This window comes from Colobus angolensis, unplaced genomic scaffold (assembly GCF_000951035.1).
Source record: "Colobus angolensis palliatus isolate OR3802 unplaced genomic scaffold, Cang.pa_1.0 Scaffold109, whole genome shotgun sequence".
Classification (NCBI taxonomy): Eukaryota; Metazoa; Chordata; class Mammalia; order Primates; family Cercopithecidae; genus Colobus; species Colobus angolensis.
The window spans coordinates 111,074-126,965 of record NW_012111919.1 but is presented as its reverse complement, the minus strand read 5'-3'; the positions used below and the strand labels follow the sequence as shown (position 1 = coordinate 126,965).

The 15,892-nt window shown below is 52.2% G+C and overlaps 3 protein-coding genes across 8 annotated transcripts; 1 reads left to right on the top strand and 2 right to left on the bottom strand.

Moving 5' to 3' along the window:
* Positions 1-346: 346 nt before the first annotated feature.
* On the bottom strand, positions 347-6,049 carry EIF2B4 (eukaryotic translation initiation factor 2B, subunit 4 delta, 67kDa). 3 transcript variants are annotated; one of them, XM_011949692.1, is made up of 13 exons: positions 5,848-6,049; positions 5,441-5,484; positions 4,982-5,117; positions 4,568-4,774; positions 4,218-4,297; positions 3,936-4,027; positions 3,588-3,702; positions 3,307-3,383; positions 3,016-3,118; positions 2,627-2,754; positions 2,300-2,477; positions 714-894; positions 347-594 (listed from the first exon to the last, which is right to left on the bottom strand). In XM_011949692.1, exons 1-13 carry the CDS (start codon positions 5,876-5,878, stop codon positions 395-397), a joined length of 1,572 nt encoding a protein of 523 aa, XP_011805082.1. In that variant the 5' UTR covers positions 5,879-6,049; the 3' UTR covers positions 347-394. The 3 variants fall into 3 exon arrangements, with proteins under 3 accessions (XP_011805082.1, XP_011805091.1, XP_011805074.1); XM_011949701.1 differs by having other exon boundaries at positions 4,568-4,771; positions 5,848-6,020; XM_011949684.1 differs by having other exon boundaries at positions 4,568-4,771; positions 5,441-5,887.
* SNX17 (sorting nexin 17) lies at positions 5,689-12,446 on the top strand. 4 transcript variants are annotated; one of them, XM_011949722.1, is made up of 15 exons: positions 5,689-6,369; positions 6,825-6,863; positions 8,212-8,329; positions 8,841-8,905; positions 9,448-9,558; positions 9,672-9,762; positions 9,941-10,028; positions 10,284-10,353; positions 10,656-10,748; positions 10,843-11,046; positions 11,163-11,288; positions 11,429-11,506; positions 11,633-11,707; positions 11,799-11,840; positions 11,926-12,446. In XM_011949722.1, the coding sequence occupies exons 1-15, from the start codon at positions 6,307-6,309 to the stop codon at positions 12,037-12,039; spliced, it is 1,377 nt and encodes a 458-aa protein (XP_011805112.1). In that variant the 5' UTR covers positions 5,689-6,306; the 3' UTR covers positions 12,040-12,446. The 4 variants fall into 4 exon arrangements, with proteins under 4 accessions (XP_011805112.1, XP_011805103.1, XP_011805129.1 ...); XM_011949713.1 differs by having other exon boundaries at positions 6,825-6,899; XM_011949730.1 differs by having other exon boundaries at positions 6,065-6,204; positions 6,825-6,899.
* A 102-nt stretch (positions 12,447-12,548) lies between these two features.
* On the bottom strand, positions 12,549-15,890 carry ZNF513 (zinc finger protein 513). Its single transcript, XM_011949670.1, has 4 exons — positions 15,773-15,890; positions 15,394-15,549; positions 13,783-14,370; positions 12,549-13,687 (listed from the first exon to the last, which is right to left on the bottom strand). Exons 1-4 carry the CDS (start codon positions 15,825-15,827, stop codon positions 12,861-12,863), a joined length of 1,626 nt encoding a protein of 541 aa, XP_011805060.1. The 5' UTR covers positions 15,828-15,890; the 3' UTR covers positions 12,549-12,860.
* Positions 15,891-15,892: the final 2 nt, after the last annotated feature.

The following is a 15,892-nucleotide window of genomic DNA, read 5'->3' as shown; positions in this document are numbered from 1 at the left end:
TGGTCTCAAACCTCTGGGTTCAAACAATCCCCCTGTCTTAGCCTCCCAAAATGCTGAGATTACAGGAATGAGTCACTGCACCCAGCCCAGGACTATTTGTTCTCATATTCCTCCTCATACCTAGTTTAGCGTCTGGCATGTAGATGCTCAGTGAATGATTGATTTGGGTAGTTTTGGTTCTTTATACGGACCTTCAGGTTAGCCCCAACGCACTGGCATGGAGCTAGTTACTTGAGCAGGTCTTCACAAAGGTCTGAGGTTAGTAGCAGGTGATAAAAGGGGTTGTGGAGTCTGGACTCCTAACTTAAGTGGTGGAGATGCTAAAAGAGAAACAAAGGCAGCAGAGTTGCTGAGGGTAGGGACTATGGCATTTATTAACCCTGTGTTTCCCCCCTCACTGGTCACTGCTCTTGACTCGTAGAACAACAGGTACAGAACTGCAAGGGATCATCCCCAGCTCTGTGATCACCAGATCCACAAGCTCTGGGGGAGTCACATCATAGACTAGATTCAACAACCGTAGGGACGTGTGGTTCTGCCAGTTAGCCAGTGCGACATGTTCTCCCCGTTTACACTGCAGATCATCAGGGTCATCTGCAATGGAAGGTGTACCCATTACGTTCTTTCAGAAAAGAAGTTCTAGTTTATCCGCCCCTCTCTCTCCCTCTCAAGTCTTCATAGGTAGCTGGAGGCTTCTCTTTTGCCCTACTTACCTAGCTCATTAGAGACAAAGGCATCAGTCTGCACACGCTCACAGAACTTGTATGTTTCACAGCAAACCAGCACTGGTACATTATGGGCTCGAGCCACCAGGGCTAACTGTGCTGTCCCTACCCGTGACATCACAGACCCGTTGGCCAAGAGTGCATGAGCTCCTAATAGCACCTTGGAAACCTGTTTGTTTCACAGGAGAAGGGGAAGAGAAAAAATGTCATTGTTGTATCAATGCAAAATGAAGTCCCCTACTTACAGGATAGCAACATTAAGACAAGTAATAAATCTTTTTGTTTTCTGAGACCAAGTTTCACTCTTGTCGCCCAGGCTGGAGTGCAGTGGCATGATCTCAGCTCACCACAACCTCCGCCTCCTGGGTTCAAGTGATTCTCCTGCCTCAGCCTCCACAGTAGCTGGGATTACAGGCATGCACCACCACTCCCAGCTGATTTTTTGTTTTTTTAGTAGAGACGGGGTTTCTCCACATTGGTCAGGCTGGTCTCAAACTCCCAGCCTCAGGTGATTTTCCTGCCTCAGACTCCCAAAGAGATAGGATTACAGGCGTGACCCACTGGGCTGGCAAGTAATAAATCTTAATGATGGCTTTTCTTCTGTGAAAACATCTTAATGATGGCTCTTCCTCTGTGAAAACACCTGACCACTGACCCACCAAATCTCCCACAGGAAAACTAAACTTTGAAGTTACTTTTGTCTTGTTCTCTCTTCCTGGTTGCTAGTCTCATGTAATGTTTTTGCAATAGCTAAACTGCTGTAACATACTGTCAGTGTTTTTCCAATTAAATATAAACAGGGCTATGTAATTTTTTGTCTTGACACAGGGTTTCACTCTGTCGCCCAGGATGGAGTGCAGTGGTGCAATCACAGCTCACTGCAGCCTCAACCTCCTGGGCTCAAGCAATCCTCCCATCTCAGCCTCTTAAGTAGCTGGAACTACATGCGCATGCACCAACCTCCTGGGCTCAAGCAATCCTCCCATCTCAGCCTCTTAAGTAGCTGGAACTACATGCGCATGCACCATGCCCAACTAATTTTGTATGTTTGTGTGTGTATGTGTGTGTGGAGACAGGGTCTCATTATGTTGAGCAGACTCGTCTTGAACTCCTGGGCTCAAGTGATCCTCCTGTGTTGGACCCCCAAAGTGCTGAGATTGCAGGCGTGAGTCATGGCGCCAAGCCAGGACTATATAATTCTAATACTTTTAAATAATTGTGGCTGGGCACAGTGGCTCATGCCTATAATCCCAGTACTTTGGGAGGCCGAGACAGGGGAACTGCTTGAGCCCAGGAGTTCCAGCCTGGGCAACATAGCAATATCCCATCCCTGCAAGAAAAATAAAAACTAGCTGGGCATGGTGGTGCACACCAGTAGTCCCAGCTACTCAGAGGCGGAGGTGGGAAGGTCACCTGAGCCCAGGAGGTCAAGACTGCAGTGAGCTGTGATCACGCCACTGTACTCCATCCTTATCTCAAAACAAAAACAAAACTAACTTTGAGAAGGTGAGATTATGTCTGTACTACTACACCTTTTTACCTCCAACTTTGGAGTCCTTTTCCTCTGTACTCACCTCTGGGAGCACATAGGAGGCTGCAGGAATCAGCAGGTAGGAGGCTGGGACACCAGCACGGACTAGAGAATGTAGCGTGTGCCTTCCTTCCAGCCATGGCCGGCTGTCCAACACTACCACCCGAAATCGCCGGCCCTCTGTCCAAGCCTCCTGAAGAATTCGTGATACCAGAGATGAGCTAGAGTGAATGAAGAGGAGGATTCAGTTATAAACGTCAGTAACTGATGACTAACTTATTCCCAACTTATTCCCAAAGGCAAATGGGTAGTCCCTTCTTCAGATCATTCCAACTCCCCAATTTGCTCAGTCACAGGGTCTGGATCATACCATCCATATACCAGGATCACATCTCCATTACTGATCTTCTGGTAAGCAAAGCGTGAAATTGCCTGAGCTGCAAGCACAATTTTCTCTTGCACATACCGATCAATGGCTGCTTGAAGTTCTGACTTGGCCTAAATGGAGCAAAATCCTTAGTGAACAAGAAATGGACACTTTTACCCCAATGATGATCATGCCAGGTGCTTGAATATGTGTATGATGACAGGCCCATAGAGGGCCCAGAGATGGCACAAGTCAGAATGCCCAAACCCTTCCTTAACCCTTGACTAGGGCAAAAAAAAAAAAAGGCTTATGTTGGCCTTCCCGGGGGTTTTGAACATATTTCTTGATTCTACCCACAGGTGCATGCCTTCTTTATTTCTCATACTCATCACCTCCTCTTCCCGCTTGGAACTGCCCACACTGGTGATTTCCTTGTTAAGGAACTTGATGGCGTTGTGCATGCTCGCTGACAGGGGACGGCACTGAGTCAAGAAGCTGTAACGCAACAGCAATACCTTACATCTGTGCAACTCTTCACAACTTACAAAGGTTTCACATTAAAAAAAAAAAAGTCTTTAAAAAGAAAACAGAACAGAAAATGAAAATAGAGATAGAAAAGCAGGAAAAAGAGTACAAGACAAAGATTGGGTGAGGTGGGAGTGGACTTATAGTGTTATCCCTACCTCATGTAGGGTTTTAGTTTATTCACTAGATCCCTGGAGAGTTCTTCATTGGGTGGTGTTGTGTAATCCTGAATCACCTATAGGGTACACAAGGTGATCTGCAAAACGCCCCTTAATAAAGATCTCTGAACGGGGGCTGGGGATAAGCTTCACTGAGGAAAATGTTCTGAGGGTGGGAGTATTCCCTCTGTCCCCCAGAGGTGACCTTGGGTGACAGAGAAGCTGGGGTAGTGTTGGGGGAGGTGGGGTTGGATCGTAAGAGAGAACAGGATAGGACATACCTGCTGCAAGGCACGAAGCAGGGCAATACACCGGGCATTGGAGCCACTGACCAGGCCCTGGGAGTACTGCAGGCCGAGTCGCACCATGGCTGGGTGGATCACAGAGGATGGGATGCTGATGGGATGGCGGTGTCACATACTTCGAAAGGGAGCTTGAGCATCTACTGCCCTGCCCACCTGCCCCTGATGAAAAGGAACTTCCTTCACTAGCAGATTTCCCCACTTCTTCTACAGTTCTGCCTTGGGTTCATACTTCTTCCTGCAGAGCCCACCTTACTAGACACTTTCAATACTGACTTACTAAAACTCCTCAGACTCAAAAGTTATGACAATCTCATAGGATCCTACCTCATAAACTGGGTCAGAGAGTTTTGTCTGCTGTACTGGGGTAGGTGAGAGAAGAGACTGACTTTGGATCCATAATCCTTTCGTGTAGGAACCTTGACAAAACAAGGAAACAGGACCAATGGCCCAGAGTTTAAAAATGATGGGATAAAGCTGGAAAGGAAGTGAACAGTAAGACTACTCTGACCCAAGCACCCATCCTTCTCACTTTGCACACAGCACCTTTCCTCCCTCCAGTCCATTTCCCTAGTCTCTTTCTACCCAGGCACCAAACCCACTTCCTACCTGTTGACGCTCTGGTTTTTTAACAAGCCTTCTCAGAAGTAGGTCATCAACCTGAGGGTACTCAGGGAGACGCTTCACTCCTGAAAGATAATGATCATGTTTTCAGGACACTGTAGGTCTTGAAATGTGTAATTTGCTCTTAGGGTATAAGGGGCATCAAGAAAAACAGGATGAGGTGGGGAAAACAGGGAGAATAGAGTAGAAAAGGAAATAGGGATAGGATGATGGGAAGAATTCAGAACTCTGGGTCCCAAGGTGAGAATGAGAGGGGAGAGCTGTTTTACTACAGGGCAGCCTGAGCTGGTGTTAGAATTAGGAGTAAGGGAGGTCTTAAAATGAAGGGAAGATACCTGAGGGGGTCTCTCCAGCTGTGCTGGGGCTGGCCTTAGGAGGTGGTCCTCCTTGTTCCCCTTTTCTTGCCTGTTTCAGGGCCCGCTCTGCCTCCTGCTTGGCTCGACGCTCAGCCCGAAGTTCAGCCTTACTCCGACCAGCTGTAACTTTCTCCCCAGGAGTGCCCAACTGAATGCCCGATTCTGGCAGTTCTCTGGTTGGGCCTACTAAAAGCATCAAAAAAAAAAAAAAAAAAAAAGGTGCCCAAGCTGCAGGCAGGTGATATCCGTGCCCCAGCTAAAACTAGCTTCTCTCCTTGTAAACCTCTTTGCTTTACACACTTGCTCAAATCAACTTTATCCTGTCTCTCCCTTCTCTCCCACCACATCCCTCTACCAGCTCCACACCCCAGCCCTTTAAAAAAGACCCCGCACCTTGACATTGGGCTGCAGATACAGCAGAGCCAGTTTCTGGTTCTGCCCCCTTTTCTTCCTTCCGTTTCTTCTTCTGCTGTTTCTTTTCCTTCCGAAGCTGCAGCTTCTCTTCTTTGGTCATTTCCCTACCCACTGCCTAAGACACAGACATAGGATACTGCTCTTCCCCAACAATTCCAAAGGGGAACAAACACTGTTGGATGCTTACAAGAGTACATGGTTAAATCCCTAGTTCTCCCTAACTTCCACAAGCTACCTGTTACAAGCTTACATCCACAGAGACTGACGTTTCTCCTCCAGGGACAGAATCATATATCGCTAGAGTTGCAAGACCTCTGTAAAATCTCCTGGCTTTACTGAGAAATAAACTGACACGGGATGGGAGCTGGGGCGGAATAAAGCTGGCACAACCTCCTGCGTAGCGCTTGGCAGGCGGCTTGGGAGGGAAGCCTCACTTACCCCAGGCCCAGGGCGAAGCTCCGCCTTCATCCCGGATCCCGAGTCTGCATCAGAAAAGAGGGCACAAAGTGAGCCAGACAGACTCCGGGAGGGCTTGGGGGCACTAGCACTCGGCGTAGCCGGCTGCTGGGTTAGCATGACCATGGCTCCGCCGACAGGCGCGAGGTGAGCCAAAGATCCGCGTGGGGACGCACTGCGCGGTGGATCAAAGGAAAGGAGGGGTCACCGATCCTCCTCACAGGAACCAGCCGGTGCACGGCGCGGGACTGCGCTAGAGACTGTGTAGACCGGCGCCCAGTGTGGCCCTGGAACGGAGCGGCGGGACCCAAAGGCGCTCTGGGCCGGGCACTAGCTGTCCAGAGCTCGTCGGCCCTCGTACCGGTAGGCAGGCCTGGCTCTTCACTCACCCTCGCGAACAGCCACGGCCACAGCAGCCATCGCCCTCAGTCCTAGGCTCCGCCCGCCTGGTCACGGAGCCGCCCGGCTGCCTCGCTCCGTGGCCGCTGGGCCCACAGCGCCACCTGGGCTGGAGGCTGAGCCGCCGAAGCAAGACGCGCAGCCCTAATCGGACTACAATTTCTGACGGGCCCCGGGGCCCCGCCCCGCACTACGGGTTGCAATGAGGGCCAACTCCACTTTGGGCTCCTTGTCCCGAGAGGCGGCTCTTGCCCTTTAGACTACAGTTCCCAGCATGCCCGGGCTACTGCGTCCCAGAACCGACGTCCCACCGCCTTCCCACATCGGATCGCAGGGCTCCCAAAATGGCGAGTGAGGCTGCGGGGACTCGCTGAGCCGCGGAGGGGGAGCGTGCAGAGCCGCTGCGGCCCTCACAGTCCGGAGCCCGGCTGGGCCGTGCCGTAGGGAACATGCACTTTTCCATTCCCGAAACCGAGTCCCGCAGCGGGGACAGCGGCGGCTCCGCTTACGTGGTGAGGAGCGGCCGGAGCCGGGCCGGGCAGGGGCGGGGATAACGGGCCCTAGCCTTCTCGGAGCGGCCTCCGAGGCCTGACCGCCAGCCTTCGGGCCTGGTCCTGGGCCGCCGACTCCCGACGGCCTCTCTGGGAGCTCATCTCGTGTGTGTTATTGGTCGCCCGAGCTCCTGTAGCGTAGGCCCTTAGGCCGGGTCTCCTCCTGGAGCTAGGCCGCAGCTGCCCTGGTGGGCGTCACTGGCCTCTTGGGCAGGGAGACTGCAACACAGGCGTCCGAATTTCCCCTGGACTGGCTCTTCAGCTTTGGGACCTGGCCCTGGGGAAAACAAGCGAACTAACCCTCGGGAGATTAGCGCGTTACTCAGGCGGAGTTGCCAGGCAACTTCCGGCCAGGGTTCTCAAGGGGGTTGCTCAGACCGCAACCCTAAAATACTTGACTACTTTTGTGTCCTCAGGCCTATAACATTCACGTGAACGGAGTCCTGCACTGTCGGGTGCGCTACAGCCAGCTCCTGGGGCTGCACGAGCAGGTGGGACTAGCACCCCTGCCTTGAGACAGCTTCAAGCCCTTCCCTACACGTGGGCATCAGTGTCTCCCTTTACCCGCTCTTCTTGTTCCTGTAGACTGTAGTTCCCCTTTAATCACTGCCACAGGGAAGGGTCCTGGTTTATCTTGTTTGACATTTACGGCAACTCCCTAAGAAGCTTAATGTCCGCGCAACAACTGCCCCTTCCTGTCCTTATATCCTGGTTCTCTGTCCTGTCTTACTGCCCTAGTAGCCTTTACCCCTGCATGGGCAAACCAACCCTTCCCCCCGACTATCTCCACCTAGGCTGTCAAAGCATATTCCTTCTGTCATCTGAGCTGCAACTTGAAATTACTTTCCCTGCTTATACAAACGATTCACCGATTTCCTTTTGTGTTCTTCGGCTCATTTCACTGTGTTTAGCTGTGCCAATTATCGTTATGTATCTGTGATGCAATGTTTTCTCCTCCTGTCTTACCAGATCATGAACTCTATTTAACTCAGTAGAGTTCTACTGATAATTAGTTGTGCAACCCTGAGGAAGTTACCTGATTTTTTTTTTTTTTTTTTTGAGACGGAGTTTCCCTCTTGTTGCCCAGGCTGGAGTGCAGTAGCACGATCTCGACTCACAATCTCAGCTCTGCCTCCTGGGTTCAAGCGATTCTCCTGCCTTAGCCTCCCAAGAAGCTGGGATTACAGGCGCCTGCCGTCACACCCGGCTAATTTTTGTATTTTTAGACAGGGTTTCACTGTATTAGGGTTCACTGTGTTGGCCAGGTTGGTCTCAAACTCCTGACCTCAGGTGATCCACCCACCTTGGCCTCCCAAGATGCTGGGATTACAGGCATGAGCCATAGTACCCGGCTGTTACCTGATTTCTTTGGGCCTCGGTTTCTACACCTGAAAGATGGATTCTTTGATCTGCAAATTCCCTTTAAGTCCTAAGATACCTTGTGAACAGACTTAATGCTATTAACTGTGCACTTTATAAAGCCCTTTCCTTCCTGTGAGGGTTCAGTGAACAGTCTTGCTAGGTGGTCAGTGGGCTCCCTATAGGTCCCGGCCCAGTACAAATCCTCCCCATACTGTGGAGGGGCTGACTTGTACACAATAAGATAGAGAACAGTTTATATCTAGGACAGTTCCCTTGAGATGCTACCTCTGTCAAAGGAATTGTTTCTCAGATGACCGGGGTAAACGGGAGCAGGGACTGAGGGAAGGGAGGGGCACCCAAGAGAACATTATGAGCATATGTAGATTGCCTCATCTCATTTTCTGTGTTTATGTGAAGGGTTGTATCTCTTTCTCTAAATAGCTTCGGAAGGAGTATGGGGCCAATGTACTTCCTGCATTCCCCCCAAAGAAGCTTTTCTCTCTGACTCCTGCTGAGGTAGAACAGAGGAGAGAGCAGTTAGAGAAGTACATGCAAGCTGGTGAGTGGTTGCAGGAAACTAGGTTGACTATATTGAGGACTATGGGGAGAGACTTAAAAACAGCTGGTTCTGTAGAAGGGCCTGATTTAATTTCTAGATCTAGGAAGCCTCTTGTTTGATCTGTTATGCAATTAGCAAAGTAAATAGTCTATGAGAATGTGTAACTCTATGTACTAGCAGAACAATTTGGGCACTAACATCTATGAGAAACAGTAGTATAACACTAGTCTTAAATTAAGATCAGTGGAGAGAACTTAATTTGTATCTGATGTGCTTTAGATTAACATCATTGTTATTTCCCTAGTTCTATAGACTGGACTCACCTAGATGGCAGCCAAGGGTGGGGCAGGTGAAGAATTTATGCAAACAGTGAGTGAGGTGAGGCCAGCTGGGGGATGTGGCAGGCCACCATCAGCCCAGGAAATGGGGTCGGGGGAACCTACTGAGAGGAGGACTGGGGAGCCAAGAGTGAGTCCTAAGTTCCTGTAATATCATTCTCTTGTTCTCATAGTTCGGCAAGACCCATTGCTTGGGAGCAGCGAGACCTTCAACAGTTTCCTGCGTCGGGCACAACAGGTAAGGACTTTGGGTGGGACCAAGATTTAAGGAAAGGACCTTGCTGTGGAAGGTCATTTATTTTTTTGAAACAGAGTCTTGGTCTGTTGCACAGGCTGGAGTGCAGTGGTGCAATCTCAGCTCACTGCAACCTCTGCCTCCCAGGTTCAAGTGATTCTCCTGCCTCAGCCTCCCAAGTAGCTGGAATTACAGGTGCCTGCCACCATGTCCAGCTAATTTTTGTATTTTTAGTGGAGACGGGGTTTTGCCATGTTGGCCAGGCAGGTCTCGAACTCCTGACCTCAGGTGATCCACCTGCCTCGGCCTCCCAAAGTGCTGGGATTGCAGGCATGAGCTACCACACCAGGCCAGGCCATGTCATCTTAATAACAGAGGAGTCATCTTTTTTAATGGAATGGAACTTCTTCTGAAATCAAAGAAATCCCAGCCTGTATTTAAGCAGCTGAGAATAAAGATACACAAGGGACCTAGAAATAGAGTTGGGCATAGGTCAAGGCAAGGGACAAGACAGTGCCTCCCATCCCCATGTGTGCTCACAACAGGAGACACAGCAGGTCCCCACAGAGGAAGTGTCCTTGGAAGTGCTGCTCAGCAACGGGCAGAAAGTTCTTATCAACGTGCTAACTTCAGATCAGACTGAGGATGTCCTGGAGGTGAGGCGCTTGTTCAGCACTGCCCCTTCTTCCCCTACATGCCAGGGTCCTGGGCTTGGAGAATGATTGGAACCAGCCAGTGTGATGAGCTATACATTTATCCCTGTCCCCAGGCTGTAGCCGCAAAGCTGGATCTTCCAGATGACTTGATTGGATACTTTAGTCTATTCTTAGTTCGAGAAAAAGAGGATGGAGCCTTTTCTTGTGAGTTTCTCTGGGCTTGACTGCTTCCTTGTACTTCCAGTAGTGAGTTTGCAACCCCTCTAACTCCCTACCCCCACCCCCAGAATGAACATTGCCTCAGGGTACTTCTTTCTTGATTTCTCTTCCTTTAAATCTCACTACATTTTCCTTTTTTTTTTTTTTTTTTTTAAACCCATAGTTGTACGGAAGTTGCAAGAGTTTGAGCTGCCTTACGTGTCTGTTACCAGCCTTCGGAGTCAAGAGTATAAGATTGTGCTGAGGAAGAGGTCAGGGCTGGGCCTGGAAGGGGCGGGGTGGGAGGTTGCTGTGCTGGATTGGATTATTGGGCCACACATTGAGACAGAATAATCTGGACAAGGGGGTGTAGTGCTGGGTGTTTCTGCCAGGCCTCCCAAGCTTCCTCCCATTATACCATTAGCCCCTGATAGTTCAGATTGCTCCTGTTTTGCCCGTTTTCCATTCTACCTCTTGCCTTACCCCAGCTTAGCCCCATTACCCCTTTCCACCCCTTGGCCTCACAGTTATTGGGACTCTGCCTATGACGACGATGTCATGGAGAACCGGGTTGGCCTGAACCTGCTTTATGCTCAGGTGAGCTTGGAGCTGCCTCAGAACCCTTCCCCTAAAGAAAGTAACTGGTGACTCACTCTCCCAAGAAAACTGCTGTCATGTCTTTGTTCCCAGTTTGTGGGGAAGTTCCTAGAATACTATCAGTGCTGCTGGCACAGTATCTACTCTCTCTACTTTTATTAAGCTGACAAGATCAAGGACTTACTGCAAAGAAGTCGCTCAAGTGTGGGGCTAGGGGTCAGGCTGGACAGAGGTAATGGTGGATACTTTCCTTTGATTGCTGACTGGGACCTCCTACTGCCTGCCCCTTGTCTCTACTATAGACAGTATCAGATATTGAGCGTGGGTGGATCTTGGTCACCAAGGAACAGCACCGGCAACTCAAATCTCTGCAAGAGAAAGTCTCCAAGAAGGAGGTGAGCCCTGCCTCTGTCTCCCTCCAAGGGGTTGCTTTTTCTGCGCTGCCCCATTCCCCCTCCTAATGTACCCCCACATGATGACCATTTTCAGTTCCTGAGACTGGCCCAGACACTGCGGCACTATGGCTACCTGCGCTTTGATGCCTGTGTGGCTGACTTCCCAGAAAAGGACTGTCCTGTGGTGGTGAGCGCGGGCAACAGTGAGCTCAGCCTGCAGCTCCGCCTACCTGGCCAGCAACTCCGAGAAGGCTCCTTCCGGGTCACCCGCATGCGATGCTGGCGGGTCACCTCCTCTGTGAGTCGGGGTGGGAGGGGGAGGCCTGGCAAGCCTTGAGCTTAGGTATGGGCTGGGTCAGGGAGCCAGACAGGTTGGTCAGAGTGAACTCAGCCTAATTCCCCTTCCTCTCCCAGGTGCCATTGCCCAGTGGAAGCACGAGCAGCCCAGGCCGGGGCCGGGGCGAGGTGCGCCTGGAACTGGCTTTTGAATACCTCATGAGCAAGGACCGGCTACAGTGGGTCACCATCACTAGCCCCCAGGTGTGAACCTAGCCTCAGGCCTCCTCTGGAGCACCTTAGATAAAAGTGTAGGGTTTCCAGTACTCAATATGGGAGCCATTAGTGTTGCTGGGCTCAGACTGACCACTCTTCTCAAGCTGGACACTCTTTCTTGCCCTCAGGCTATCATGATGAGCATCTGCTTGCAGTCCATGGTTGATGAACTGATGGTGAAGAAATCGGGCGGCAGTATCAGGAAGGTAGGCAGCAAGTGTGGACTGAGCAGTGAGCAGATGGCAGGGGGCCTTTTGTCCTAGATGTGAGGCTTCTCTTGAGAGAGGGGGGGAGTGATCCTGCCCTCACCGGCACCTTGTATCTGTCCCCAGATGCTGCGCCGGCGAGTGGGGGGCACTCTGAGACGCTCAGACAGCCAGCAAGCAGTGAAGTCCCCACCACTGCTTGTAAGTATTACTTCCTGGTCAGAACCCTGGCTCTCAGCCCTGCCTCGCCTCTCCTAGTGAGTTCCTGACATCTCTGCCTCTTCTTTCCCAGGAGTCACCTGATGCCACCCAGGAATCTATGGTCAAACTCTCAGTGAGTTCCAGGGTTGGTGAGGTTGCTGTTTGTTGGGGGATCTTGCATGCTCAAGCTCTCTGACCCTACCCTGCCTTTGTTACAGAGTAAGCTGAGTGCTGTGAGCTTGCGGGGAATTGGCAGTCCCAGCACAGATGCCAGTGCCAGTGATGTCCACGGCAATTTCGCCTTCGAGGGCATTGGAGATGAGGATCTGTAATCTCCACTGCTTGGATGTCTGCCCTCTACCCGTGGAATTTACAGAAACTTGCCCTGTGCCTGTGTCCCCCAAGCTGGGGGTGGAGGGGTCTTTTCCTTCTCCCTTCCTACCTTCCCCTTTTCTCTTGGCCAGGGGCCTTGTAACCTACCTTTCCTCGTCCCCTGGGCTGGCTGCACAGAGGATTGCCCCTTCTCTTTTCAGAGCTGGCCCTTGATGCCAAATTAGCATTTAGTATTTTGCACAAAGTCTAAGGGACCATGGCTACCTGCCTTGGGGAGGAACCACAACTCCCTCTGGGCCGCTTCTGGCTTCTTGGGGCCATGGGCCAAAGGCCAAGGGGATGGGCAGAGGTCTGTGTTTGGTCTGGCCCAGTTCCCCATCATTAAACTCAGCCTGATTGCTGCCTACCTCTGGTTCCCTCTCACTGCCCCTGCTTCCCCCATCACAGCATGGACTACTATGCTAAGGGTAAGGTCAAATTGCCTGCCATTGCCAATTCAGCATAGACATGGCTTTGTTAGTGTTTCCTTTATTATAAAGCACTGAAATAAGTTAAATAAACAGGTGGGAGGCTGGGCAGTTCCCCAGCCAGTTTGTCCACAGCCCTTGGGAGCAGTGGAGGTGAATACAGGGCCCTTCTCACTGAGCTGGTGAAGTGCATCAGTCAAGGCAAGGCCCCCTGGTCCATATGGCCCCCCGCCCATGGGGTTGGGCTGGTCCTTATAGTGCCTAGGTTAGTCTGTGTGGAGCCCCTGGCCAGCGGGGGAGAAAAAGGTGGCTTCTGGTCCGTCTGTATAAAACATGGGGAAGAAGGACCTAGTTCAGGGTGAGTCTGTATGGACAGCCCGGCTGCCAGCAGTCCCCAGGGCTGGTGGGCCCCGAGAGCTCAAAACAGAGGGTGGGCTATGAGGTGGGGCCCAGCCCTCAGAGGCAGAGAGACCAGGCCCTCCTGCCCCACCGTGGCCATGCACCTTCTGGTGGCGCTTGTAGTTGTCCCAGTGGCCCGTGGTATAGGCGCAGGTGGTACAGCGGAAGGGCTTCTCGCCTGTGTGCCGCAGCATGTGACGTTTGAGGTTCATGCTCTGGTTGCAGCTGTAGTTGCAAAGGCTACACCGAAAAGGTTTGTCACCAGAGTGGATGCGACCATGACGCTTGAGGTTGGCCAGATTGCCACAGGCATAAGGGCAGAGGGGGCACTTGTAGGGCTTCTCTCCTGTATGGACGCGCTGGTGCCGTTTCAGGTTATCCAGATGAGCGGAGGCATAAGGACAGCGGGCGCAGCGGAAGGGCTTCTCGCCACTGTGTGTCTTCATGTGCCGGGCCAGGTGGTTGGGATAGTGAGTGGCAAAGGGGCAGAGGCTACAGGCAAAGCCTTTGTCACTGGGGCCCTGGGGCCCCCCACTGGCACCCCCTCCAGCCTCTCCTCGCATGCAGCGCCCACACATGGCAGCTCCCAGCCGACTACCCTCACCCTCCTCCAGCTCTTGTCCACAGCCCCGGCAGGTCCAAGGGAATAGCAGCTCTGGCAGTGGTTCTGATCCAGTTCCACAGAGGCCCTCCCCTTCACCCCGCAACTGCCCACAGTCTGGCAGGAAACTGGCACCACCTGGTGGCACATGGAGGCTCAAATCTGGAAGGAGCAGAGCATCTGTGGGGACAAAGACCTGGGCTATGAATCCAATCCAAGCATTCCTAGGGCCAGCCACCCATGTCCCAAGGTCTTTGGTCCCTGGTCTCTCTCACCTTCAGGTCGCCGGGGCACCGCCCCTTCCTGCTCTGTGGGACTGGGAGGCCGGGCTGGTCGTGGAGCACAGCAGCGGAAGCCACAGGTCGGGCAGGGAGGAGTGGGGGGCCCTGCGTGGGTACGCTGATGCCGCCTCAGGTTGCCCAGGCTGCTGCAGGCAAAGGGGCAGTGGGGACAGCGGTAGGGCTTCTCGCCAGTGTGGGTGCGGGTATGTCGTGTCAGGTTGACGAGCTGGGCTGAGGCGTAGGGGCAGCGGCCACAGCGGAACGGCTTCTCTCCGCTGTGTGTCTGCATGTGCCGCTTCAGGTGGCTCGAGTAGTGGGACACGAAGGTGCAGAGGCGGCATGAGTACAGTAGCCGTGGGGGCAGCAGGGGCCCCCCACCCGGCCCTCCTGCCCCACAACACGGCCCCTCACCTGTCGGCCCCCCACACAGCTGGCAGGCTGGGCCTGGCCTCTCACCCCTGGCCTCCCCTGGACCCCTGGCTGGCTCCTCAACTTCACTCTCCGCACTTAGTGCCCGGCCGCCCCCAGACTCATCGTCGCTCAGCCCGTAGGGAAGCCCAGGCCTGGCCCCCAGAGAGTCTCCTGGTGAAATAGACATGAGAAGAGACATCAGCATGGGGTAGGATCAGGCTCCAAACTCTCCCCTTTTCAGTATGGTCTCCCCACTTGCTTGGCTCCACCCTTAGCTTTGATGATCCCTTTAGTTCCCTCCTAGGAATCAAGTTCTCCCCTGCAGTAATTCCTGAAAATTCAACATGAATTGTCTACCTCTTAGACTGGACTAATCTAGTGATGGTAGAATTGATCTGTATCTAGTTTCACTGAATGGGCAAGGATCAAGGGCTCACAGTGGACCACAGACTGAAATGAATCAATAATATAATTCTTGAGATAAGAAAGTAAAAATACAAAAGGCAGAGAACTCTAAGACCTTTTTCTAAACCCTACTGCTAAGGCCCCTTTTAGTAAAGAGCTGATATAAAATAAAACCTATCTCTGAGGCAAAATTTGGAGGGAAGTGGAGACAATGAAAGTAATGCATGTAATACCACTTGTCTGCTTAAAGAACAGATTGATATTTACATGGATCCCCTCAATGACTTTCAAAAAACATCTTGCATAAATGGATGGGTTAGTGCAGCAAATTAGGGTAGGGTGCTGCTAAGATCAGGGAAGAGGGGCATGGAAGGATAAAGACAGAAACTAAAACCTCTCAATACAAAAGGAGCTTACGCTGCAGGTGAAAGGGAGTTAAATTAGACGTCAGTACTGGGTTGAATGATTTACAGAGTTTGCTTCCCTGAACCTCTCTTAAAAGTAAATACACATAAGGAATGGGCTAGGAAGAGACAGGGCATTTACTTTTCATCAGTTGCTCCATGTGATTCACCCACCCTCCTATTCATATCACCTTTGACCGGGCCTCAGAACTTCACCTCAACAAAGTGATGGAAGTGATTGGACCATTAAACAAATGAAGTCATCTAGCTCAAATGTAAGCTCAACCAGCTCTCGGCTGTGGCAGGAAATGGTGCTCTAATCTGCCTTCCGAAGGGCTGGGGTCTCCAGCGGCCACTAATCCTTAACCAAGTCCCGAAAACCCACCTTCCGAGTCTCTCTCGAAGCCCATGAGCTGGTCACTGTTGCCGTCGCCTTCCTCCTCTTCCTCTTCCTCCTCAAACTCCAGATCCTGGCCTAGTAGCAAATCACTCTCCAATACCAGGGCCCCGGGTCCTTCGTCGAGGGAGTCTTCAGTATCCACTGAAGAGGGGAGGGGGCTTGTGGATTCTCCCTCAGGAGCCAGCCCTCGTGGACTACACTTCCCGTACTCGCTGACCCACTCTGATTACCTTAGTGCCTCGGTGGGAAGCTAGGAGTCTGGATCGCCCACTTCATCCCTCAGGAGTCCCCCTCCACCCTGACCTGAGCCCACTCCACTGACCCCACCCCCGCTCCTCTCCCCTCAAGGCCCCTGACCCCTGACCTTTGACCCCCTCGCATTTCACGGGCTGCGGGTGGCTTTGCTTCCTTCGGGGCATCGTGACCGGCTCCAGCCCGACGCGCCTCCGGCCTGCGGCCGCCCGACCCCGCCCCTCCTATCTCG